This window comes from Cucurbita pepo, chromosome 10, assembly GCF_057944985.1.
Source record: "Cucurbita pepo subsp. pepo isolate OVF chromosome 10, ASM5794498v1, whole genome shotgun sequence".
NCBI lineage: Eukaryota > Viridiplantae > Streptophyta > Magnoliopsida > Cucurbitales > Cucurbitaceae > Cucurbita > Cucurbita pepo.
The window spans coordinates 4,571,159-4,596,047 of record NC_141807.1 but is presented as its reverse complement, the minus strand read 5'-3'; the positions used below and the strand labels follow the sequence as shown (position 1 = coordinate 4,596,047).

General features: G+C 38.0%; 5 protein-coding genes across 7 annotated transcripts; 2 read left to right on the top strand and 3 right to left on the bottom strand.

Moving 5' to 3' along the window:
- Positions 1–2,004: 2,004 nt before the first annotated feature.
- On the top strand, positions 2,005–3,794 carry LOC111804228 (F-box protein At4g05010). The gene is made up of 4 exons (XM_023688959.2): positions 2,005–2,240; positions 2,496–2,794; positions 2,927–3,001; positions 3,095–3,794. Exons 1-4 carry the CDS (start codon positions 2,102–2,104, stop codon positions 3,338–3,340), a joined length of 759 nt encoding a protein of 252 aa, XP_023544727.2. The 5' UTR covers positions 2,005–2,101; the 3' UTR covers positions 3,341–3,794.
- A 9,458-nt stretch (positions 3,795–13,252) lies between these two features.
- Positions 13,253–16,264, top strand: LOC111803541 (transport inhibitor response 1-like protein Os04g0395600). Of its 2 annotated transcripts, XM_023687997.2 has the most exons (4): positions 13,253–14,071; positions 14,669–15,161; positions 15,343–16,104; positions 16,235–16,264. In XM_023687997.2, the coding sequence occupies exons 1-3, from the start codon at positions 13,560–13,562 to the stop codon at positions 16,096–16,098; spliced, it is 1,761 nt and encodes a 586-aa protein (XP_023543765.2). In that variant the 5' UTR covers positions 13,253–13,559; the 3' UTR covers positions 16,099–16,104; positions 16,235–16,264. The 2 variants fall into 2 exon arrangements, with proteins under 2 accessions (XP_023543765.2, XP_023543764.2); XM_023687996.2 differs by lacking the exon at positions 16,235–16,264 and having other exon boundaries at positions 15,343–16,170.
- LOC111803542 (sugar carrier protein C) lies at positions 14,818–18,327 on the bottom strand. Its single transcript, XM_023687998.2, has 4 exons — positions 17,938–18,327; positions 17,531–17,853; positions 16,797–17,432; positions 14,818–16,709 (listed from the first exon to the last, which is right to left on the bottom strand). The coding sequence occupies exons 1-4, from the start codon at positions 18,071–18,073 to the stop codon at positions 16,188–16,190; spliced, it is 1,617 nt and encodes a 538-aa protein (XP_023543766.2). The 5' UTR covers positions 18,074–18,327; the 3' UTR covers positions 14,818–16,187.
- A 136-nt stretch (positions 18,328–18,463) lies between these two features.
- LOC111803543 (vesicle-associated protein 4-2) lies at positions 18,464–21,352 on the bottom strand. 2 transcript variants are annotated; one of them, XM_023687999.2, is made up of 7 exons: positions 20,872–21,344; positions 20,583–20,653; positions 20,265–20,346; positions 19,965–20,086; positions 19,070–19,147; positions 18,863–18,982; positions 18,464–18,766 (listed from the first exon to the last, which is right to left on the bottom strand). In XM_023687999.2, the coding sequence occupies exons 1-7, from the start codon at positions 21,110–21,112 to the stop codon at positions 18,707–18,709; spliced, it is 774 nt and encodes a 257-aa protein (XP_023543767.1). In that variant the 5' UTR covers positions 21,113–21,344; the 3' UTR covers positions 18,464–18,706. The 2 variants fall into 2 exon arrangements, with proteins under 2 accessions (XP_023543767.1, XP_086983570.1); XM_087127444.1 differs by having other exon boundaries at positions 18,464–18,982; positions 20,872–21,352.
- A 1,641-nt stretch (positions 21,353–22,993) lies between these two features.
- On the bottom strand, positions 22,994–23,773 carry LOC111804184 (receptor-interacting protein). Its single transcript, XM_023688903.2, has 2 exons — positions 23,394–23,773; positions 22,994–23,299 (listed from the first exon to the last, which is right to left on the bottom strand). Exons 1-2 carry the CDS (start codon positions 23,658–23,660, stop codon positions 23,132–23,134), a joined length of 435 nt encoding a protein of 144 aa, XP_023544671.2. The 5' UTR covers positions 23,661–23,773; the 3' UTR covers positions 22,994–23,131.
- Positions 23,774–24,889: the final 1,116 nt, after the last annotated feature.

Below are 24,889 nucleotides of genomic sequence, written 5' to 3'. Positions count from 1 at the left end.
AGAATGACCAAGTACTTGATATAAATTGTATTTTTCATTTAATTGGATTACAATAAAAAAATTATTGGTGAACCATGTATGTGTGGAATTTAGCTAGAATAGTGGAATAATTGGAGCCAAGCCAACCAACTCCACTAGGTGGATGGATTAGGTGGAACCAGTTGCTTATCATTTTCACGTATAATATGTATATAATGAGTATTAATTCAACATTTTTTTAAATGTTGACCAAATTTTTATATTATCTAAAAAAACATAAAGTTTTAAATCTATATATTTATTTATACGAGAATGACGAATTACTCTACATAAACTATATTAAATAATTTTACTTTTCAATATAAACCAAGAGCTAGGGGACACTTATTCTACATTTTCATTTTTTTTTAAAAACCCTAAATGAATCGTTTAATTTATAATAAAATAATGTAAAATTTAAATGTTATTTTTTATTTTTATGAGAACTTTTCGACATTTTAATAGGATAATATATGTGGAGAGAACGAATGAGTCGAAAATTTACTGAATCAATAGACTAAATACAAAGGAAAAATGTAATTTAAATCTAGCTAGACACACTTGATATGAATAATATCAAGTGAACGAAATATTGTATGTGGGTCAACTAAATACTGTATGTAGGTCAAATAAAGTGCGGTTCATGTTCATATAATACGAATAAAAATGAAAAATTGGTTCAAGTTTAAAAGTCTCGAGTCAGTCAATATTGGCTACTACACAGTTATAATTGAGGTTTAATTAATTTTCCTGTGAGATCCCGTATCTATTGGGGAGGAGAACGAAACATTACTCATAAGGTGTGGAGCATTTTAAAAAATTTGAGGGGAAGCTCAGAAAGGAAATTTGATGAAGGACAATATCTACTAGTGGTGAATCGTGGGCCAGTACATTTTCATATTTGACTAGGAAAATGATGCGTAAAGATTGGTTGGAGCTGGACAAACTGGATTGCTAACTCTTTATTTAGATATTTGTAACGGCCCAGATCCACCGCTAGCAGATATTTTCCTCTTTGGGATTTCACTCAAGGCTTTAAAACGCGTCTGTTACGGGAAGATTTCCACACCCTTATAAAGAGTGATTTGTTCTCCTCCCAACCAACGTGGGACATCACAATCCACCCTCCTTCGGGCCCAATGTCCTCGCTGACACTATTTCCTTTCTCCAATAGATGTGGAACCACCCCCAAATCCACCCTCTTTGGGCTTTCCCTGGACTTCCCCTCAAGGCATTAAAACGTGACATCACAATATCTATGTTTACATAAAGGTGATTCTTCCTTAATACCTCACTCGAAAATGTAAAAGTGGTTCGTGAGGGTCAAATATCGTAGTGGTTGTGGTCGAGCTGCACTAGGTGGACCCGACCAGCTAGAATACTCGTGTGAATGTTTGTGACCGAGGAGACACCCATTCCGATTGAACCCACCGCGTTACTTCCCCCTTTTTGACTCATTGAGATGAATGGGTCCTATGCGCTGTTGACTCACCTTGGCATCAATATTAAATATGTAAAAAGAGTAACAGCCGTCAACCCATGGCCGCCCGCCTTATTAGAATATATCGAGTCCAGTCAAAAGAAACCCGCACCGGCAGAGTTCGGATCCTCTACACCCTAGTCACCATACACTTCTCTCAAAACGACGCCGAATCGTAGTGTCACATACACGTGTCTCATCTTGGTTGCCTAACTTTGATAACACGTGTCACGAAAAGAATTTAAAAAATTAAAATTTAAAATACGTGTTGGAGAAGGAACCGGAATCGCCGACTTGAACCGACCATATCTCCACGTCGGCAATCTGAAGCATCCAGGTAAATTCCAACCCATTACCAGGCAACACGTGTCCAACTACTCCAACGGCTAGTTTTTGCCCTTCATTTCCTCGTTCCTCCACTTACTTTTAACCGCCAAAGGAGATAAATGACATCAACGATAAAAACGGAGATTTTTCGTCCCCGAAAATTCCAGCGGATTCTGTAAAGCGCGTGGGGGATATTTAAAAATTTTCTATTTTTATTTTAAATTTTAAATTTTTGAAAAGCGAAATATCCCATATTTTTCTATCGGTATAAATAAGATGGAATTTCGACAATTTGAAAGCAACTCCGTAGTTTGCCGAGTTTCCATTTTAAGAGCAAAAACTTTCTTTGAAACTGAAACTGAATCAGAAATAGAGAGAGAGCGAAATTCAAATCTCCACGGCCATCGACAATCAGGTTCGTTTCGCTCCAGATTCAAATTTGAATTTCTTCATTATTCGACACTAAATTTAGATTTCTTCCTTATTCGACACTTTCAATCTGCTTTTGGAAAACTATTCTTATAAAAAAACGGATTCGGTTCGATAAGATATTTGTTAGGGTTCTTGAAGCTCTTTGAATCTCGTAGTTTATAGATTCGGTTCTATTTTCTTTTAGGATTTTATCAGTTCTAAATGATTTATGTTCGTTCTTTCCCGCGCGTTGATACAGATAAGCGGATAGATTTAAATTATTTGGAGTATCGAGAATTAACAATGGCGTTGGGAAAGAAGAGCGGTTGTTTGAAATCGAAAAGCGTCGTCTCTGCTGCTGCCGATAAAGAGCTGGATTTCGGAGTTGTGAGATATGCGCGTGGTTTAGGAAGGAAACGTGTTGTGATTTCTTGCAATCAGGAGGATTCGTCTATCGACTTGACGCCGAAGGCACCGTCGAAGAGGCGCTGCAGCGTTGTCGGTACAACGGTGGACGCCGATTGGTCTCTGCTCGAGGTTCTGCCTCAGGAGATTCTGGTTAGTACAATTACGAAGTGTTCTTGAGATTGAAATCGATTCGATATTGCACCTTTCAAATCCTTGCATTCGGTCCCTTTTTCGACTATTGTGTCTGAAATGCATTTTTTCCCCCTTTCCCCTCTCCATTAGCTTAGGATACTCTGCGGTGTGGACCATGATGACTTGAAACAGCTAGTCCGCGTTTCGAAAACAATTAGCGAAGCGGTAAGCATCACTCGCATAATTCTTCACATTATTTGTTTCCTTCCATTTCTTTCATTGATTCTCATTGATTAAGGGTTTCAATTGCATTTACAGACTTTAATTGCCAAAGAATGGCATTTCGCTTATAGAACCCCCTCAAAGATCCGTGCATTTCGCACTTCCATTGAACTTGACGACAATTTCATCGATCTCGACGAGATTGAAGCCCCAGATGCTCCTCTCACAAGACGATTTAGGTCTCCATTAAGCAGAAAAAAGCTCGCGGACATTTCCGTGGCCTTGTTTGCCGAAGAAGAGCAATGGCCAAGGAAAAAGTACGCCATTGAGACAGAGATGTGAATTAAGCCAGAGGGCTCTGTAAATACATCTGTATTTTTGTTGTAGAAACACGGTGTGCTGGTAGGAAGAAAGACGTAGTTAGGGATCTGAGACATTTTCACTGACAAATTCTTCAAATCTTTCATTGAAGATGAAGATGAAGATGAAGATGAAGATGGGTGTGTTAGGAATGCATCTCGTTCTTTTTGTACATGTATTACAGAGGCAGGCTGATAGGTAAATTCGTTTACAAGGGTAGCATTTTGGTTTAGTCCCTTTCAAATTCTGATAAATTCGAACAGTTCATTATACTGTTGCTCTCATTTGTTCTCTGTCTAATAAAAACGAAGCCCATTTTCCTCGGAACTTCGTGTCACCACTTAGCCTACGTTTCTGGTTTCCATATGTATTGCTGGCTTTGATTCAATTTGAATAACTTCCCATCATTGGCAGATGGGATTGTGGGGTTTCTGTTTTTCTTTCCCTTTTGGTGTGGTGTGTGATTAAAACGATCTGTAACGTATGAGGAATTGAGGTGGGCATAGAGGGAAAAAAGCTGGATTTGGAAACACAATAGGAATTACCCGAAGTGTCTCAATTTCGACTGCCTTTTTCCCAATTAAGTTGTGGAAATGTGCTCTGTATAATCTGGAATTCATGAACTGGCGACCCTAGTCTCATTAGAGGTCAGTTTCTTTTTCCTTCTTCAAACTATCTAGAAATGTGTGCAGGAATTTGAACCTTTTAATTGGTAAAAGAGTTCACAACTATTGAAAATCACCGGGCTATATTGTTTTCTTTAAGCATACAGGCTCACGGTTAGCAGTAATGTCCTCTTTGGACTTCTATCTTTGAGCTTCTATTAAGGTTTTTAAAATGGAAGTCCACCGCTCGCTTTGAGCTTTTACGTTCGAGCTTTCCTCTTAAAATGTCTAAGCCCACTGCTAATAGTATTATACTCTTTGGACTTTTACCTTCAAGCTCCCCTTAAGGTTTTTAAAGTGCATAAGCTAACCTTTGTAAGCTCATGTAAATATGTTTCATTCTCCTCACCAATGAGCTTTTTCTTTTTGTACTTTCTCTCAAAGTTTTTAAAACTCAGTCGGTTAAAAGCCGACCGCTCTACTACTGAGTTATTGAGGAACGGAACAACGGTAAATTAGGTTTCAAAAAATTTAAATTTAATTCCCGTTTTTAATCCATGACCAACATGAGCTCGAGGTTTCATTCGTAATGGCTCCGTTCCATATCTCATCTCATAGAGAACTTCAAAGTGACTCTATTTCATTATATTCCATCTATATCCCAATTCCATTCATTGTGGTGTCACTGGAAGAGATTATATATATCCCAATTCCATTCATTGTGGTGTCACTAGAAGAGATTTCCACACCTTTATAAAATATATATCATTCTCCTCTCCAATCGGGGTAGGATTTTACAGAAGGCTTAACCCAAATGTAGTTGATGAGTTATCGATTCATCTCTAAAATTGCCTTAATTTATGTAATTAACTTGCTAATAATCAAATAGCTGGTTTCCAGATATACAAGTATTGATTTCCAGATGGACAAACACAAGCGACGAACAGAAAAAAAGGAACAAGATCTTGAGCGAGCAAGTCTTCTTAATATGATAATAATGAAAGCTTTATGATCATTGGCTTGGGTTGGATGTATGTTCTATTATTGGTGGCATGTTCGAACTGGTTGCTGCTAATGTATTTGGACATTGATTTTTTTAGTGTTCATAGCTAGTGCTGGAATGATTAGCTGCTTTTAAAGCTAAACTTCCCCATTTTAAAATACACTTAGTTTACGGCATCATTAATTGTTGTGTATATGGTCTCAATCAAGTAATTTTGTTGTTTTTTATACTAAATAATTATGTCTAGTGGGGGCTGTCTTTCGCGAATTTCTAGAATCCCATAATTATTTAAAATCCTTTTTCCAAACCCTCGTTCTTATCTACTTTGAGTCACACTTTTCAGGAGATCATTATTAGATAAACTTCTATATTCAAATTAAGATGGATAATCATGTTTTCAAATTAACATATGGTCCATATGCCAAGAGTATTTTAAGAAATACACAGTTCATACATGTGGGTATGGGCTCACCAGACAGTTCGCACACTGTTGGGCTTCATTTTTTTGTCGGACGAGCCTTCTCGGGTAGCTCTCATCGCCTGCCTAGTGGATGTTTTTCCATTTTCATTATCATTTAATACAACTCTGCTAGCGTTTTGTACATATTGTATCATTTTTCATATCATTTCACATATCGTTCATCATTCATATCATATAAATACATGGCAAAAGTCTCGTGATTGTGCTTTGGACTTCCCAAAAAGCCTTATACCGGAGATAGTATTCATTGATTATAAACACATGATCATTCTCTAAATTAGTTTGGACTTTTATCATCCCCAGTCAAATTAAAAATGTTAAAAAAAACATCTTCATTTTTATTGATAAATTAGAGCAATTTATATTAATTAGAACCCATAGAGATGTTTATATAATTATTTATAATTTAAAAGGCTTATTAGTTATTAAATTTAAAAAATCAAATGAAATAAAAAAAAAAAAAAAAAAACTAGAGGCTAGTTAAAGATACTCTCCAAATATTACATCGTATTATTTTAACTCGATATTAAAAAGGAAAACAAAGGAATCTCGAATCGAAATCAAGGGCTTAGATTGAAGGAAGACAATTAACTAATACTATCACACCCCAATTTAAATTCCTTTTATAGCAAAAAAAGATCCAATCATAAACCGAATTTGTTTGAAAAACATAAACTACTTTAAAAAATTGTTTATCTATCAATTCTAATAGTTATCAACTATCTCATATTCGAGTATAATCCGATTGAAAAAGAAATATTAAAAAAAACATATATTTATTATAAAAGACTCTTAAAAAAAAAAAAAAATATATATATATATATATATATAACACTACATTAATAGAATTATTGAAATTATTAATTATAAAGCTAGGATAAAATAGTTAAATTCTCTTCCGAAATTAAATAAAGAAGGGTGGTTAACCCAGGCGAACCAGCCACCAGCCCAATGGGAGCACCACATTTTTGGGCTGCATACGAATTGGGGCCATCAATATGGGCCTATCAATATGGGCTTATCAATATGGGCTTATTAATATGGGCCTGGAATATCAGCCCAAATAATCGAATTTGCTGATGTGGAGAAGGCAACAAGAAATTGGGCCACATTAGGGAGGAAGGAAAAGGTGCCACGTGTAAGAACCCCAAAGCAGGCCCCCATCACACGTCAGATATTTAATTTCAGTGTAAAGAGAATTAGATAATGATGTGGACATTGAAGAGAGTGATTTGGCACAAATACAACACTACGCAACATGCGGTTGTAATCTATTCCCCTCTATCACCACCAATTCCAATAATTATTCTTTTTTTAATAAAATTAAACAATTACAAATTTTAATTTTAATTTATTTGCAGAGAGAGCCCCCAATGAGTTGAGTAATTACATTAGAGTGCCCAACTAAACCCAGCGGGCCCCACCATCTCCTTTTATTCTTAAATCATGAGTGGCTCGACATTTTACGAAATTCCCCCGATATTTATTCATTTTTACAGTGGGCTACCCTACCCTTTTTCCAAAAAGGATCATTCCCTAATTTCCTTTTTATCTTTTATTTTATTATTATTATTATTTTTTTTAATGTAGTCGGCTCCGGCTGGCTCCGGCTGGCTGGCTCGGCTGTGTCGGGCTTCAATTATGAGATTAATTAAAGAATTGAGGCCAGATGGTTATGAGCTGTAATGTGATTGGCCATCTAAGATTGCAATAAAATTAATGTTTAATTAGTGAATGATTATCTTTAATCATAGAGATTCGTGAGCATTAGCTGTGTATGGAATTTTAGATGAGGGTCTCACGTGACATTTATCATTTTAATTCAATATAACCCATTCACACTCAATTATTAATCTAAACTATTTTTTTTATTTATTTTAATTTTAAATATATTTCCTTTGATGTTTCGGTCTTTCCCGCATGTGACTGCCACATCGAGGGCGAATCCCCCATTGTCGTCGGAAAATCTTTGCAATGCAAGGGGGTGAGAGAAGGGCAGCGTAAGTCGTTAATTTTAAATCAATCTATAAAACTATGTATTAGATGTAACCTACGTAAGTGTAATTGGGAGTGTACGTAGTTTGAGTTGAGTTGAGTTGAAACAAAAGCGGTCAATTCTTTGATTTTGTAGCTCAATTCAAATAAAATATTAGCTTAACCCAATTAAATTTTTATAATTTGAATTAATTTGGTCAAATTTTTGAAGTAATTAGTTTAATTCGTATAATGTGACGTTATGGCAAATAATATCTTTAAAAAAAAGCAGACAATTAACTTTATTTCAATTTTAAAAGTAGACAATTATTTGAATAGAGCTCAAGTTTGTTAACAGTCATTTTTCACGAATCAAGTTTGGATTAGACGTTAACATGACTTTGATTGACCTTCAGAGGTTTGAACATTATTTTCATAAATCTTTATGTCCAAATAAAAAAAAACACAAATTTAATTTCATGGCTAATTGGTTGAAACTTTTTAAAATCTTAAATAGGATTGATTAAATATATAATTAAAAATACATTTAGTGTGAACTGTTAAACCTAAAATAGATCATAACTGTATATAGTCTAAGAAGATTTACTAGTTGTTATGATTTGAAGGGTTTGTTACCAAATCTATGATTTTATGGTTTGTTACCAAATCATAGATTTGGAATGTAATCTTCATTATACGCATCTATAAATACATGAGGTCATGACCCATATAGGTCATCGTGCCATTCAATCTAACATGGTATCAGAGCCATGCCCTAAACTTAGTCGTGCCAATAGATTGATAAATCCTCAAATCCTCAAATATCGAACAAAGAACTCCTAAAGAAAAGGAGCCAAGCCCCTCCTCGAAGGCAGTCAAAAATGACTAAGACTCCAAAGGAGTCGAGCCTCGATTAAGGGGAGGCGCACTTTGTTCGAGGGGAGGTGTTGGATGATGGAAGTCCCACATCGACTAATTTAGGGAATGATCATGGGTTTATAAGTGAGGAATACTAACTCCATTGGTATGAGGCCTTTTGGGGAAACCCAAAGCAAAGCCATGAGAGCTTATGCTCAAAGTGGACAATATCATACCATTGTGGAGAGTCGTGTCCCTGACTATGATCCCTTCGTCACCTCAATGACTACCAAGAGTGAAGCCCTCACCCTTGATGATGTTTTTGCACATCTAATGACGTATGAAGCTCGCCAACTACAACACCAGGCTGAACTTCAGTTAAATCTTGGATCTTCTGCCAATTATGCTAGTCGTGGTGGTCAGCAGAAGAATCGTGGGCGTAGGGATCGCGGTCGTGGTCGTTCTCAAGGTTATGCACCCTCTCGTCCTGCTGGTGATCGTCGTGGCCCTTCTGCTCGTCCTTCCTGCCAGATCTGCGGCAAAGTGGGGCATACTGCTATCCGCTGCTGGCATAGGATGGATGAGTCCTATCAAGATGAACCTTCTTCTGCTCCTCCTACGGCACTGGCGGCTACTTCCTCTTACAAGATTGACCCAAATTGGTACAGCGACACAGGCGCTACAGACCATATCACCAGTGACCTGGATCGTCTCGCTGTGCGTGAACGTTATCATGGAGGTGAACAAGTTCAAGTCGGCAATGGAGCAGGTTTGCGTGTTTTGCATACTGGTCATTCTCTAATTAATACTGCTACTCGTCCTCTTGCGTTGCGTAATATTTTGCATGTGCCTGAAATTTCCAAACATCTTCTTTCTGTTCATAAATTTTCTCGTGATAATGACGTATTCTTTGAATTCCATCCTTGGCATTTTTCTATAAAGGATCGACAGTCGAGGAAAAGTCTCCTAAATGGGAGGTGTGAATCTGGTCTTTATCCTATTAAGCCATCCGATGTCGATAATCTCAAGCACGCCTTGGTGAGCAGATCTACTACTCACGCCCAATGGCATGCACGTCTTGGACATCCTTCATCTCAAGTAATAAAATCCATTTTGCGTCTAAATAATATTTCGTGTGCTAGTGAATCATCTTTGTCAGTTTGTAATGCGTGTCAGTTAGCAAAGAGTCATCGATTACCATATACTAGTTCTTCCCATAGGTCTTCGTCACCTTTGGAACTTATTTTTTCGGATGTTTGGGGCCCTGCACCTCCATCTGTTGGGGGTTTTAAATATTATATTAGTTTCATTGATGATTTCAGTAAATTTTCGTGGATCTATTTGATGCATGATCGTACAGAAGCTCCTCGTATATTTTTGCAATTCCAAGCTCATGTTGAGCGCCTCCTAGATACTAAAATCAAGTGGGTCCAATCTGATTGGGGTGGGGAATATCAGAAAATTCATAACACATTTTTTCGTTCCCTTGGAATTGGTCATCGTGTTTCGTGCCCTCACACACATCAACAAAATGGGTCTGCTGAACGCAAGCATCGTCATATTGTTGAAACTGGCCTAGCCCTTCTAGCTCATGCTCATGTACCTATTAAATTTTGGGACGACGCGTTTCTTACAGCCACATATCTCATCAATCGTCTTCCTACTCGTGTCATCGATAAAAAATGCCCCTTAGAGCTTCTTTTTCATACCCCACCAAATTACTCCTTATTAAAAAATTTTGGGTGTGCTTGTTGGCCTCATCTTCGTCCTTATAACAAACAAAAGTTCTCTTTTCGATCAAAGGAATGTGTCTTTCTAGGCTACAGTTCTTCACATAAAGGGTATAAGTGTCTTGACACCGATTCTGGTCGTGTCTATATATCTAGAGATGTCATATTTGATGAAAATGTTTTTCCATTCAAGAGAGCCTCACCTAATTCTTCCCCAATCATGCAGTCGACGCATAATGCCCCTGATTTGTGCACCTTGCATTTGGGTAATAGCAGTACTAATTTGGAGAATGATCACATGCATATGTCTGGGCCTACTAACTCTTTGGATGCAGAAAATTTGGTGTCTACATCAGCTTCGGAATTGCCGCAACAATCCTCCGCGTCGCTGCCATGCGAATCGGCGTTGGTTGTTCCGCCAATGATTGAGGCCTCGGCTCCTCCGCCAGCAGATGATATTGCGCAATGCCCGGTCGAATCCTCGGCCGTTGGTCAACCAACTGCTGTAGCATCGGTTGCTCCCCTCGCAACGGCTGATAGGGCCGTCCCCTCAAATGTGGATCCTGCACCTACTACTCATCCGTATGGTACTCGATTGAAGCACAATATCAAGAAAAGCAAGGTGCGTACAGATGAAACAGTAACATATCTTGTAGCTCGGTCTTCTGCCTCTGAACCTACTTCACATATTACTGCTATTGAGCATCCCCTCTGGCGTCAGGCAATGAATGATGAATTTCAGGCACTTCAAAAAAATAAGACATGGCACTTAGTTCCTCCTCGTGCTGGTCTTAACGTTATTGATTGCAAATGGTTTTCAAACTCAAACAAAAGCCAGATGGCTCTATTGATCGCTACAAAGCACGCCTGGTTGCTAAAGGTTTTAAACAGCAGTATGGCGTTGATTATGATGATACCTTTAGTCCAGTTGTTAAGCCCACTACCATTCGGCTCTTATTATCTCTTGCTATTTCTCGTGGTTGGGCTATTCGGCAGATTGATATTCAAAATGCTTTTCTTCATGGCCTTCTTAATGAAGATGTTTATATGAAGCAGCCCCCTGGATTTGTGGATTCTCAACACCCTGGTTATCTCTGCAAGCTGGATAAGTCGCTTTATGGCCTTAAACAAGCTCCGCGTGCCTGGTTTTCTCGCCTTAGCTCCAAACTATTACAGCTGGATTTTACACCTTCAAAGGCTGATGTCTCTCTTTTTATTTTTAACAAAACGGGCATTCAGATGTATATCCTCATCTACGTTGATGATATTATTATCATCAGCTCATCTTCTACGGCTACTGAGAAACTTCTTACACAGCTTCAGGATGATTTTGCCGTCAAGGATCTTGGTATTTTGAGTTATTTTCTTGGGATTGAGGTCCGCCATACTTCTAGTGGACTTATTCTGACACAACATAAATACATTCGAGATTTATTAGCCAGAACCAATATGCTCACCTCCAAAGGTGTGCCCACACCTATGCTTCCCAGTGAGAAGTTGTTATTGAATGGTGGTGAAAAGCTCTCACCTGAGGATACTACTCGCTATCGAAGTGTCGTTGGTGCTCTCCAATATTTGTCTCTGACACGTCCTGATATATCCTTTTGTGTCAACAGAGTGTGTCAGTTCATGTCCTCTCCGACTTCTATACATTGGGCGGCAGTCAAACGAATTCTCCGTTATCTACATGACACGATTGATATGGGTTTGTGTCTTACAAAGTCCAGCACTGATTTGTTGAGTGCCTTTTCAGATGCTGATTGGGCTGGGAATCCTGATGATCGTCGAAGCACTGGAGGCTATGTGATCTTCTTTGGTGGCAATCTTATCTCTTGGAGTTCGAGGAAACAATCGACAGTTTCTCGCTCTAGTACGGAAGCCGAATATAAGGCGGTTGCTGATGCCACTGCCGAATTAATTTGGATCCAAGTCCTCTTGCGTGAGCTCGGGATCTCGCAAGCGCGAGCGCCTAGCCTATGGTGTGACAACATTGGTGCCACCTACCTATCCGCCAATCCAATCTTTCATCGACGGACGAAGCATGTTGAGGTTGATTATCACTTCGTTCGTGAACGAGTATCGACTCGTCAGCTTGATGTTCGACTCATATCTTCCAAGGATCAGCTCGCCGATATCATGACAAAGCCACTGCCAGCTCCTTCTTTTAGCTATTTTAGGCGCAATCTGAACTTAGTAGTACATCGTCCAGATTGAGGGGGGGGTGTTAAACCTAAAATAGATCATAACTGTATATACTAAAATAGTCTAAGATTTACTAGTTGTTATGATTTGAAGGGTTTGTTACCAAATCTATGATTTTATGGTTTGTTACCAAATCATAGATTTGGAATGTAATCTTCATTATACGCATTTATAAATACATGAGGTCGTGACCCATATAGGTCATCGTGCCATTCAATCTAACATGAACAAGTGGAACAGTAGTTGGCTCAAACTATTACAAATAGTATCAGAGATAGATACCAGGCATTGTGCTAGTGAGAACGTTGGGTCCCTAAAGGGGTGGATCGTGAGATTCTACATCGGTTGGAGAGTAGAACTTCTCCCTAGTAGACATGTTTTAAAATCGCGATACTAACATCGATACGTTACGTGCAAAAACAAACAATATTTGTCGGTGGCAAGCGACGATATGTAACAAGCCAAAACGAATAATATCTGCTAGTGGTGAACATATATAGCGGATCAAAGCGAATAATATCTTGTAGCGATGAATTTTTGAAAATACACGAAAATAAAAAGGTAAAGGGTAAAACGGAGAAAGTGTTTTGGTTGCAAAAAGGGGGTGAAGAATGTGATGATGAGGTGAAGTGAGCCCCTTCCACAAATAATTGCCCATTGAAAAATGTAGTGAATTATTTTTTATTTATAATTTATTTGACCTAAAAAAAAAAAAAAGAAACAATTTTCTTTCTCTTTATTTATTTTTGTTTTTTTCCCTTAAAAAAAACAAACAACAATTCATTAAATTATATTATAATAAATCTACTAAACTGAGATTCAACAACTGAAGGGCAGTCCCCGGGCAATCCGCTGCCCGGATTTACAGTCATCAAAACAGGAAAAGAAAGAGGCAACGTGGCAGAATTGTATTGGAGGTTGAACAGACGCGCGCAAACGCAAGTGGTGGAGGTTGGAGAAAGGAATGGAGTTTATTAGAGGCATTGTTTTACTCTGTTTCTTCTGCTTTTTCTATAATACGCAATTACTCGGCTTTCTCACTTTGGCTCTTCCCACTTCCCAATCGCTACAAAACATCCCATTTTCGTTATTAGCTTCACTGAGTCAACTCGGTCCTCCTCTGTTTCTTCTTTAACTTCATATACGATTCTCCGCTTTACTCTCAGTTTCCTCTTTGATTTTCAAGTTCTTGTAGATCTCTGTTTTCCTCGTCCTGTTCTTATTCATTTTGGTTTGAATTACTCGGCGTTGTTTGTTTCTGGGAAATTTTGAAGCACATTTTCGAATTTGATTTTCCTTATGGGGGTTTTCAGATAATCAATCTGTTGGGTGTTTTTTGAGGGGGAAAATGAGTTCGAAGAGGAAGAAGAAGGGGGGGTCAGGGGACTCGGACGAGTCGACTCGGGGTGGTTCCATTTTCCCAGATGAGGTATTGGAAAGGGTTCTGAGTTTGGTTAAGTCTCGGAAAGATAGAAGCTCTGTTTCCCTGGTTTGTAAAGATTGGTTCAACGCCGAGAGGTGGTCTCGAACCCACGTTTTCATCGGGAACTGTTACTCTGTTTCACCGGAAATTGTAATCCGACGGTTCCCGAACATTCGGAGTGTGTCGTTGAAGGGGAAACCTAGGTTTTCGGATTTCAATTTGGTGCCACCGAATTGGGGAGCTGATATTCATTCATGGCTTGTCGTGTTCGCTTCAAAATACCCAAATCTTGAAGAGTTGAGGCTGAAAAGAATGACTGTAACTGACGAGAGCTTGGAGTTTTTGGGTCGTTCGTTCCCTAATTTCAAAGCGCTTTCAATGATGAGCTGCGATGGGTTCAGCACCGATGGGCTTGCGGCCATTGCCACTCACTGCAAGTATGTCATTTCTTCTTCTTCTTCTTCTTCTTATGTTTTGAAAACTGTGATTCATTAAGATGAGATCTGGGTTGTTTGGGAAATCCCTTTTGGAAGAATATTGATTTCTTTTTGTTTTAGATTCCCTCTCAGCAAATGGTTATGAAATTAAAGCAATGTTTGGTTTGGTCACTGATTCGTTTGTCTCAGTTAGTTTTATATGGGGTTGCTGATGGACACCACTCACACAGTATCGACTCGGAATCATATTCAAAAGTTTTGAACTCATAATAAATACAATTCTACTGCGTATGATTCTGTTATTGGTACCTATTATAATACCATCGCTCGCTCCTCATTGAACTCTGATGAGAAATTTTCAAACTCTTTTTTTTTTTTTTTAATGTTCCCTTTTTTTTTGGATGCTACATCGAACCTGCTTTTTTCTGTCATATGGTCGTTGGCACGTCACATCCTTGCTGAGATCCCACATCTGTTGAAGAGGGGAACGAAAACATTCTTATTAATGGTCGGAGAGAAAAAATCTAAAGAGAGCAATATCTACTAGTTTTATGCTAGAGATTACAAGTAAAACTCTGACTTGTAATTTGGTGTCAGGAACTTGACGGAGCTGGACATACTTGAGAATGACATCAATGACAAGAGTGGAAATTGGCTGAGTTGCTTCCCAGATACCTTGAAATCTCTGCAAGTACTCAACTTTGCAAGTTTGAACAGCGACGTCAGTTTTGAGTCCCTTGAGAAGCTGGTGAAAAGGTGCAATTCATTGAAGGTTTTGAAGGTCAATAGGAATATAAACTTAGAACAATTACAGAGGCTGCTTGTTAATGCTCCTCAGTTAACAGAGTTAGGCACCGGCTCTTTCTCTCAAGAGCTCACTCTTCGGCAGTACTACGACCTCCAAGATGCCTTTAAAAGTTGCAACAATCTTCATACTCTCTCGGGCTTGTTGGAGTCCACAGTGTTGTATCTCCAAGTTCTTTTTCCTGCCTCTGCCAACTTAACTTTCTTGAATCTCAGCTACGCCATTCTGCACGGTGGTGAACTTGCTGGTCTTCTTTCCCACTGCCCCGTCCTCCGCCGCCTTTGGGTATGCCTCATTTTTCTCTCCTTTTATATGACCGTTGATTTTTGTTTTGGTTGAGCCTAGTGAAGAGTGTCGGGAGGGAGGGAGGGTGTTCCACATTGGCTAAAGTTCAATTATACTTAAAGTGGTTATTATCGTACAATTGTGGAGATTCGTGGTTCCTAACAGAGCCATCTTGGTGCAGGTTTTAGACACAGTTGAAGACAAGGGCCTGAAGGCTGTTGGACTCAGCTGCCCCTTGCTAGAGGAACTGCGTGTATTTCCAGCAGATCCGTATGCTGACAATTTAGTTCATGGGGTAACAGAGTCTGGGTTTCTTGCTGTCTCTTATGGCTGCCCTAAACTCCATTACGTTCTCTACTTTTGTCATCAGATGACAAACGAGGCTGTAGCCACCATTGTGCAGAACTGCCCAGATTTCACCCATTTTCGTCTCTGTATTATGAACCCCCACCAACCTGACTATCTTACAAAGCAACCAATGGACGAGGCCTTTGGTGCGGTGGTGAAAACATGCTCTAAGCTACGTAGACTAGCCATTTCGGGTTTGCTAACAGACATAACATTTGAATACATAGGGAAATATGCAAAAAAATTGGAAACTCTTTCAGTGGCTTTTGCTGGAAGCAGCGACTGGGGAATGCAGTGTGTTATGAGTGGTTGTCCAAAGCTGAGAAAACTGGAAATCAGAGACAGTCCATTTGGAAATGCTGCTTTGCTTTCTGGTTTGGAAAGGTATGAATCCATGAGATCTCTATGGATGTCGGCCTGTAAGGTGACGATGAATGGGTGTCGAATTTTGGCGAAGCAGGTGCCGAGGTTGAACGTTGAGGTTATTAAGGATGGTGGGAGTGATGAATGTGAGGCTGAAAGTGTTTATGTATACCGCTCCGTTGCAGGTCCGAGAAGAGATGCCCCGTCTTTCGTTCTCACCCTCTAAATCCTTGTAAGTATTAAGGATCATTTGGCTTTACAAAAAATGAAGTTCAAACTCCGCATCAGATTAGCTTGATTGTTGTTCTTGGGGAATTAATATGTTCTAATCTCATAAATCACATCCAATGATGGTGTGACAGTTGAAATTACTTGTTGCCGTCCTTCACCCATCTCTAGGCCTCCAATTTGGTGATGATTATGAGTCACAAATCTTGACCAGTACCAATGGCTCTTCCACACTTTGGGCATTTCTTCAATTGGGATGCCTTTGGTTTCAGGCAGGAAGAAGTAGACGAAAAGGGTCATCACACAAACCCATAACCCAAAGAAAATGAAGACTCCAAACTTCATGTGGCACAGCATCGTCAAGAACACTTGCGCATTTGCAAAAGTGAAGAACATGTTTGCAGATACATTCACACTTTGAGCCGCTGATCGTATTTCCAATGGCAAGATTTCACTGGGAACAAGCCAACCCAGAGGCCCCCAAGACCAAGCGAAACCTGCAACATAATTGCCTATGAAAAGCACCACTACAATTGCGTACCACTTTGGCAACTGTTCTACCATGCCACTCACTCCAAATTTTGCTCCAATCGCCCCTGCTATAATCGTCTACGGGAAAACAACCAAAACACACCAGGTTTAGATTAAGAATGAAGAACAATAGTTTCTAATACGTCTCTCAACTTTTAAAAGTACCTGACAAATCAACATTTGAATGCCTCCTTCGAAAAAAAGGTACCTTCGTCCCCACTTATCGATGCCGTAAATCGAAACAATAGTGGCAAGCACATTCCAGGTGCCAGTGATGAGGGCGGACATCAAAGAAGCATCCGATTCGAAGCCGATAGAGTTGAAAAGGAGGGGACTGTAGAAAAGGATGACATTGATGCCGGTGAGTTGCTGGAAGAAAGGAATTAGTAGGGCCATAGAGAGGTGGGGTCTGTATTTCCTGTGCAGCAAGTTTCTCCATTGATGTTTGACTCGTTTTGAGGTTTCACTGGCTGCAACCAAATCCTGAAATTCTTCTTCAACATCTTCAACCCCACGAACTCTTCTGAGTCTGTTCTTGGCTTCCTCATGGGGATGCTGTCCTCTTTCAATCATTGAATTGGGGGTGTCCGGAAGGAGGACTGAGCCAATGATGATAATCAGAGCTGGGACTATGGCTCCCCCTAAACTCAATCGCCATCCCCACCCACCCTTAATCTTGGCAGAGAAATAGTTAACAACATTGGCTATAAGGATGCCGATTGTGATGAATAATTGGAAGAAGAAGTTCAAACCGCCTCTGTTTCTATAGGGAGCCATTTCAGAAAGATAGAGTGGCAAAGACTGTAGTTGTGTACAACAATCCAACCAAAAACTATGCAATAAGTTAAGGTTGCCTAGTATTTATAAATTTATTGAACGCATAAAATTAGAAAATTTACCTGATTTGTAAATCCGATACCAAAGCCGAGTAAAAGGCGGCTGAGAATGAGCATCCAAAAGGCAGTGGCGAAGCTATTAACGATCGTGCCGACACAGAACAACACGCCGCCTAAGAGCATGGAAGATCTCCGGCCAAACTTACGCGTCACAGTTGACGCCACGAGCGAGGCGACCAGCGCTGCTAAGTAGAGCGAGGACGTGAACATCGTCAAACTAGCACTGTCGTATTGGCAGTACTGGTTTTTGGTTGAAATCCGATTCTTTGTCTCGTAAACATCCTTAAAGAACTTCTCCAGAAAAGAGTCCATGGACGTCACCCCGCCTAAAATAATAACAATAATGTATCAATTCAATCATACTATAAGCTGCTTCTGAGTTTTAACAATTAAAGAAATGAAAGTAGTACCTGAAATTCCGATATCGTAACCGAAAGCGAGACCACCCATGGCAGCGACGATGCATGTTACGGCGACAAAGGGAGTAAGTTTTCCGGGATACTCCTTTATAGCCTCACCGGAGAGGACTCCTTCAGCTGCAGACATTTTAATGCTATGTATACGATTGCAGTACCCAATTTATAATTATAGTGGGAAAAGAAAACTCTATAAAGCGACCGCAAGACCTACGAGTCAACGATAACACCGATCTTGTTTTGTAATTTGAAATTCCTGTCTTCAAACAATTATTAATTGTTTAAAGTCAAGCACTTTGACAATGTCAAGAGAAGTCTGCCCACATATTTGAATACCAAATTCCAATAATATTTTTGTATAATATTATATTAGATGATTACCATTGTTTTCCATGGGGGAAATCATTTTTTTCTTTAATATTCAGAATCAAAATTTGAGTATATTAAGTAGTTTTTCTATTGGATTGTTCTTGTTTATGAATCTTTTACTAGAGAGAAAGAAAGAAAGAACGAACGAACGAAAGAAATGACATTATCTTTATCTACATATAAAAGAGTAATTTCCCAGTGGGTGTCTCAAATTACACGACTTGACCTCGGGGGGGTTGGGTTTCTTTCAATGGAAATAAAATAACCTCACTTTCACCTAAACAATATTTTGGATAATATACCAAAAAGATTACAACACGACTATTTAAGGCTAGAATTCATTTGGAAATCCCTTTCAAATTACAGAAGCATACCCGGAAAACTGAAACCAAATCTATACAGAGTCTACGCCTTCAACTTGTTGTTTCGCCAGATATCTTTCCCTCCTTTCTTTCTGAACAAACACAAAATGGAAGTGAACATGAAGAGTGAAATTCGTTTGATTCAAAATATTAGAAGATTTGCATACCAAAACTAAGGATAAACTCACCCATTCATCTATCACCAGCCCTTCTCCAATTATTTTTGGACCTGTTTCTTCTGCTGGTTTCTTGCGCGCCTCAAGTGCAGCATCGGCCTCCGCTAATTGGCGCTTCAATTTTTCTAAAGCCTACACAGAAACAGAAATGAAACGGGTTACTAGTCAAAATTATTACACTTCTTTTCTGATTTATTATCATTCAATAAACCAACTTACAGCATTAGGACGCTCTGGATCCAGGAAAACAACCCGCAGTATCTGTTCTATAGACACTTGGTCCTTCTGCTCATCAAACTAAATCAAGATAGAAAAAGAAGAATGTTTGATCAGTATTCATTTCGCTTGCTTTTCCTAGTCCAGCATAAAAAGGCATAGATTCTGGCTGTTAGGAAAGTTAAAAGGCATTCTAAAACAAGCAACGTGTGAACTAAGTGATATTCATAAGTTTGAAGTTACGTTTTAAGAATAGTTAGGAGTAAGACATCTATTTTTTTTTTCTTTTAATGAGATTAGGTTAGTGAAATATACAGGGGTGAGGGAGCCAAAACTGGGGTTACAAGCAGGCCCACCAGTTTATCATAAGGTCACTTAAACTAGTCTGTAAAAGGAGGGAAGAAGCATTACACCATTCAAAAGAAGACCAAATTGTTTTAATTACATGTCCTAACCAGAAATGAATATTGACAAAACTCTATTAAAAACAAAACCAAATCATGAAATATGATGGCCAGCGACTGATATGTGATGCATATACCGCTAAGGAGACTATTCACCCAAACTTTACTTCTCATCAAATGTTCAACCTAAATTTGTGAAGAATCTTGTGCGGAACCAATAGTCCTTTCATTGTGGCGATTATTAATTAAAACGGCATACAGACCTCGCTCACCAATGAACAACATATAGCCCTCTAATTCTGACAAGTGACAACTGAAACTCCTCTACATATTGACAATTCCGTTTCCTCTTACAGGATCATCAATAAGCTAAAGTGAAACAAGACAAGACTGCATGTTTGTAGCACTAAGACCTTGATTAACTTGTTGAATAAAACTCCCAACAAAGCATAAATAATTGGAAAAAAGCAAGCTAAGGGAAGGGTGAGACTCACCAGTTCAGGCACATAATCCATTTGTCCTTTCACCTTCAAGCTCATAATTTTAAACTTAACCCTGTTGTTCTTTTGATCCACAGGTTTCTCGTTGTTTTCGGGAACCTCGACAAACTTGAACACTAGGAGATCCATCCAACATTGACAGCAAATAAAAATTATAAATTAATAAGAAACGTCAAAATTCACCAATTTCAAGAACAACGATAAAGAGAAATAAGCAAATTAATGTTCGCGGCTGCTATATATGAACCTAGGAACAGACACAAAATGGATAAGACATCCAGGAAAATAGTTTACCAGTGGCTATGAGGCTCTCTCCAGGGGCAAGAATAGCACCAGGAGGACGCATGAAGCAACTTTTTGGTGCAGTGGTTTGGAACTATACGAACATTCAAACACAATGGATCAATAATCACAATAAGCCTAATTTTACAGACAGTATTAGGAAGGAAGAGAGCTATTTTTGGAAATCATAACTATTAACTACTACTAACACACGAACTCACTGCCTAGTGTCCAGTGATCAACAAGACTGTAAAACAAAATATCTGTATTCTCGAATATGGATACAAAAATGCAAAACTACAATGCCTAGAATAGGACGTTCGTTCGCACCTTGAATGCAACATAAGATTTGCTTGTATTTTTTATTCCAATGGCACTCCTGACCTGCTTGCCAGGTTCATCTTCAAAAACAGAAAGATAAATCAATTAAACCTAAGATCGCCCAGAAACTCGAATCAATTCGAAAATTCAAACTTTCTAAATCCGAAATGCAGCTGATAGTTAAAAGTCAACACAGATCGAGATCATATAATGAGCAGAACAAATCCAACTAAGAATAATCAAACAAAAATTCACAAAACGAAATAAAAAAAAATAAAAATAAATAAAAAAAACTCACAAGGAAAGAAAAGCTTATTCGATGGATCGAGCTTGAGCCGGCGCCGGGTAGGAAGCAGCGACCTAGCAACGGAGGAGACAGAGGCGGAGGTGTGAGGATTTGTCCTCTCCACAGGCGGATGAGTCTGATGAGAGGTACGATACGAAGTAGTAGCGCCACTAGCGGAATGCCGAAACGTTTGCTTCAAAAAACCCCAAACCTTTCCATCGGACGTTGACTTTTGATCATCAATAGCCATCATTGAAACCTCCGTGAGCTCAATCAAAGCATCGGACAGGAAACAAACTCGTCGTCGGCCTTCGAAAATTCACGCGGAGTACCAGCCACGGCAGTTTAAAGTGGCCGTTAAGAGGAGGAGGAGGAGGAGACACCTTTTAGCTTCGACGTAAGCGGAAGGCGAGCCGAAGAGAGAGAGAGAGAGGAGATGAGAGAGAATGAGAGATAAAAGCGGAAGTGAAAAGAATTAAATGGAAGTGAAGAAAATGAGTTGAGGTCCGGAAGGCGCGTTTTGGCTTTTTATTGAATCTTGTTGTCCTTGGTACATGATTAGCGGGGGAAACTGATCCGATCCACGCGTCTAAAACGTTGTCTTCACTATGCAAGCATCCACTTTCTTTTCTTTTCTTTTTTATTTTATTTTATTTATTTATTTATTTATTTATTTATTTATTTTTTATAATAAATAAAATCAATTCAAATATTATTCGTTCCTGATACGGCATTTCCCTCCATTTCTTTTTGGTAATAAAGACAAAATTGGGTACCCAAAAATTCAATGTGAACTTTATGTATATTAGTTACATTTTTATCCCCAAAGCATATATTAGTTACAACTACTCTTAATCAATGTCTTATTATTATTTGATTACAACAAATGGGGTTAGAAGACCTAAATCCAACTTTAAAAACTTAATATATACTCATTATTCTTGAATTATTTTGATTGAATAGAAATATTAATAAAGAATGTTAGGAATCACCGATCTCTAATGATATGATATTGTCCAATTTGAGCATAAGCTCTCATGGTTTTGCTTTGTAATTTCCCAAAAGACCTCGTGTCAATGGAGAGAGTATTCCTTGATTATAAACTCATGATCATTCTCTAAATTAGCCGATGTGGACATTCATCCAACACCTATCGAACAAAGTACGCTTCTTTTTCTTTTGGAGTCTTAGTCATTTTTACTATGCATTCGAGGAGCCGCCATTGACTCTTTTTTCTTTTGGGGTCATTTGTTTTACATTTGAGGATTCTATTGACGTAGCTAAGTTTAGGGGCATAGCTCTCATATCACGAATCACTTATCTCTAATGATATGATATTGTCCACTTTGAGCATAAGTTCTCATGACTTTGCTTTGAGCTTCTTGAAAAGGGCTCGTAATATTATGCGAGTCGTGTTCATCTTCAAATATGAATTTATCCTTTATCACATTCAAATATGAAATTATGAGATTAAAAAAAAATCTTAATTAGGAAATTTAAATTTTATTCTATATTTATTATATTAAAAAAAGATTATATAGTGTAAATTGAACCAATTATAGATACGGATGAAATTAATGTCAAAATGTTTTTTTAAAAACGAAATATTGGATGGATATATCTAATTTAACCCTTTTTTAAATTTAGTGGATGACTACCTTACCATTTCTTGTTGACTAAGAGGGTTTGATCAATTCGCATTCTTATTCTTTTTCCTTCCATTCCACTTCCACTTGTATTCTCCATTTCCCCCCTAAAATTCAATCACTCCAATTTTTTTTTTTAAACTTTTTAAATAATTAGGTTTGAATCCCTTGAACGAAAAAAATTTATCAATAATTTAATAAAAATAAACATTTTTATGAATCGTGTCTCGAATAATAAAAATTAAAATTATAACACATGAGACAAATTTATAGAATTTTCTAAGGGAACACATTTTGATATTAAAGTATAAATTTATAATTGATTTATTTTTAAGAAAATAAAAATTAATTTTGGGTATTAAAAGATTTCATGTACAGGGAAAGAGATATTTATTTATTTAATAATTAGTATATTAAAAAAAAAAAAACAAAACTACGGTACATAATACAAACAACGATTTAATTAAAATTTAAACACCAATGTTATATTTTTAAAAATCATAAACTTTTGAATTATGAAGTGAAAATGTTAAAATAACAATTAAGTTAATAAGTTAACAGGTAAATAAATAGAAATTCATGTGTCTGAGAAGTAAAGCTCGGATAGGAGGAGGGAGAGGAAAACCTCAGAAGAGAGGGTCGGAATCGTCCCATTGAAGAACGGCAGAGTCCAAATTCTGCTCTCTTTTCAGCTTATCCTTGAGAAACCAGTCGCATAATCTCCCCGCATTCAACTCTTCGATAGAACATTTCTCTTCCTCCGCTATCACTTTCAGTAAATTCAGAGACGAGATCTAAACCAACACAGAGAACAGGTTGAACAGGTTCAGTAATAATTGAAGAACGCAAAATACAGTGAAAGCGGAAATAGAGAAGCAGAGGATATACGGTTAAACGGCACAGAAATCGCTCGTGCGTGCTGAGGCCGGATACTTCGACGAGGCCGGCCTCTTCGAGCGTCAAGAATGTTCGTCTTTGAGCGCCGTTGCCTGATTCGGCCTGTTCGGCGCGGATTTTGAAGGTCGTTTTGGTGCGGAATGGAGGGGGGAAATTGGACCGATGTCTAGTAATTGGATTGAGTTTTTGATGAAGATTTGAAGAATTGGAGAGAAATGAGGATCCGTTGTGGTGAGCGGAGGGTTTGAGTGAGATCATTTCTGGTTAATTGTTGCGGGAGATGATTGAAGGAAGATGACGGCGAGGCTTATCGGTTTTATTGGTAGGGCTCGCGCTTTTATGTGGTGGACATGAAGAAGGGGATAAATGAGAAGGACGCATTTGAATTGGGCATTTTTGGGAATTTAATTATAAAATACTTTTTAAATTATATATATATATATGGTGGAAGGGGGATTCAAAAATTTGATTTTTCATTTAAATAATTAAAAAAGTATATTTTAAATAAAGATGTTATTATAGTTATATTTTTTTTAAATGATATTTTAAAAGAATATAATTATTTTAGAAAAATGATCGAGTTATTTTAAAAATAAATATATAAAATATTTTAGAAAAATGATTTAATTATTTTAAAAGTAAAGATGCAGGTAACAAATTTAGATATTTAGCGAATTAATTGTCATCTTAGTCAAAAATATCCCTCCACTTTATCCCAAGTTTTCATCCCAACAAATCCTAAACAACATACTATTATTATACATAATGTCGTGTAATCTCTTCTTGATTAATAAATAGTGCCCTCCAGCTTACCCAGGTTTCATCCTAATAAATCTCAAGCAGCATAGTATTATTATATCCGGTGTCTGTAATCTCTGGTTGATTGGTCATAATAAAGAGTGCGAAAGTGTACTACTATTTTATCGATTGATCTTAATAATTAGTGCAAGAATGTAGTAGTATTCTACCGATTGTCTTATAATATCTCTATCTCGTTGATTGATCTTGATAAAGAGTGCGAAAATATAACAAAAAATATAGTAGTATTGTACTGATTATCTTATAATTCGTTATTAATTGATGTTAATAAAGAATACGACAAATAATTGTGTTTGACCTTAAAACTAGTAGAAGCAGAAATTGAGATTTAATTGAAGAATAAAGATATTAATCCAGCAGATTATGCAAATTACAAAGTGAAAATTACAGAGTAGAAGCAAGAGGAGAAGAGATGGACAAATCAAGTAGGAGCCCAACAACTCAAATACATGACGGTTCTTAAGGATTCTTCGGCTGTCTTAACCTTCCGGTCCTCACCGGCGACGAGTTTGTTGCCGGAGTAGCACCTGGAAGAAGAAGAAGAAGAAGAAGAAGAAGAAGAAGAAGAAGAAGAAGAAGAAGAAGTTGAATCCTTGAGAGATTTCAAGGCGGCGGGATCGCTCTTCATAGCCTGATCTCTCGTCCTCTGAACAAACCGTACCGCTAAT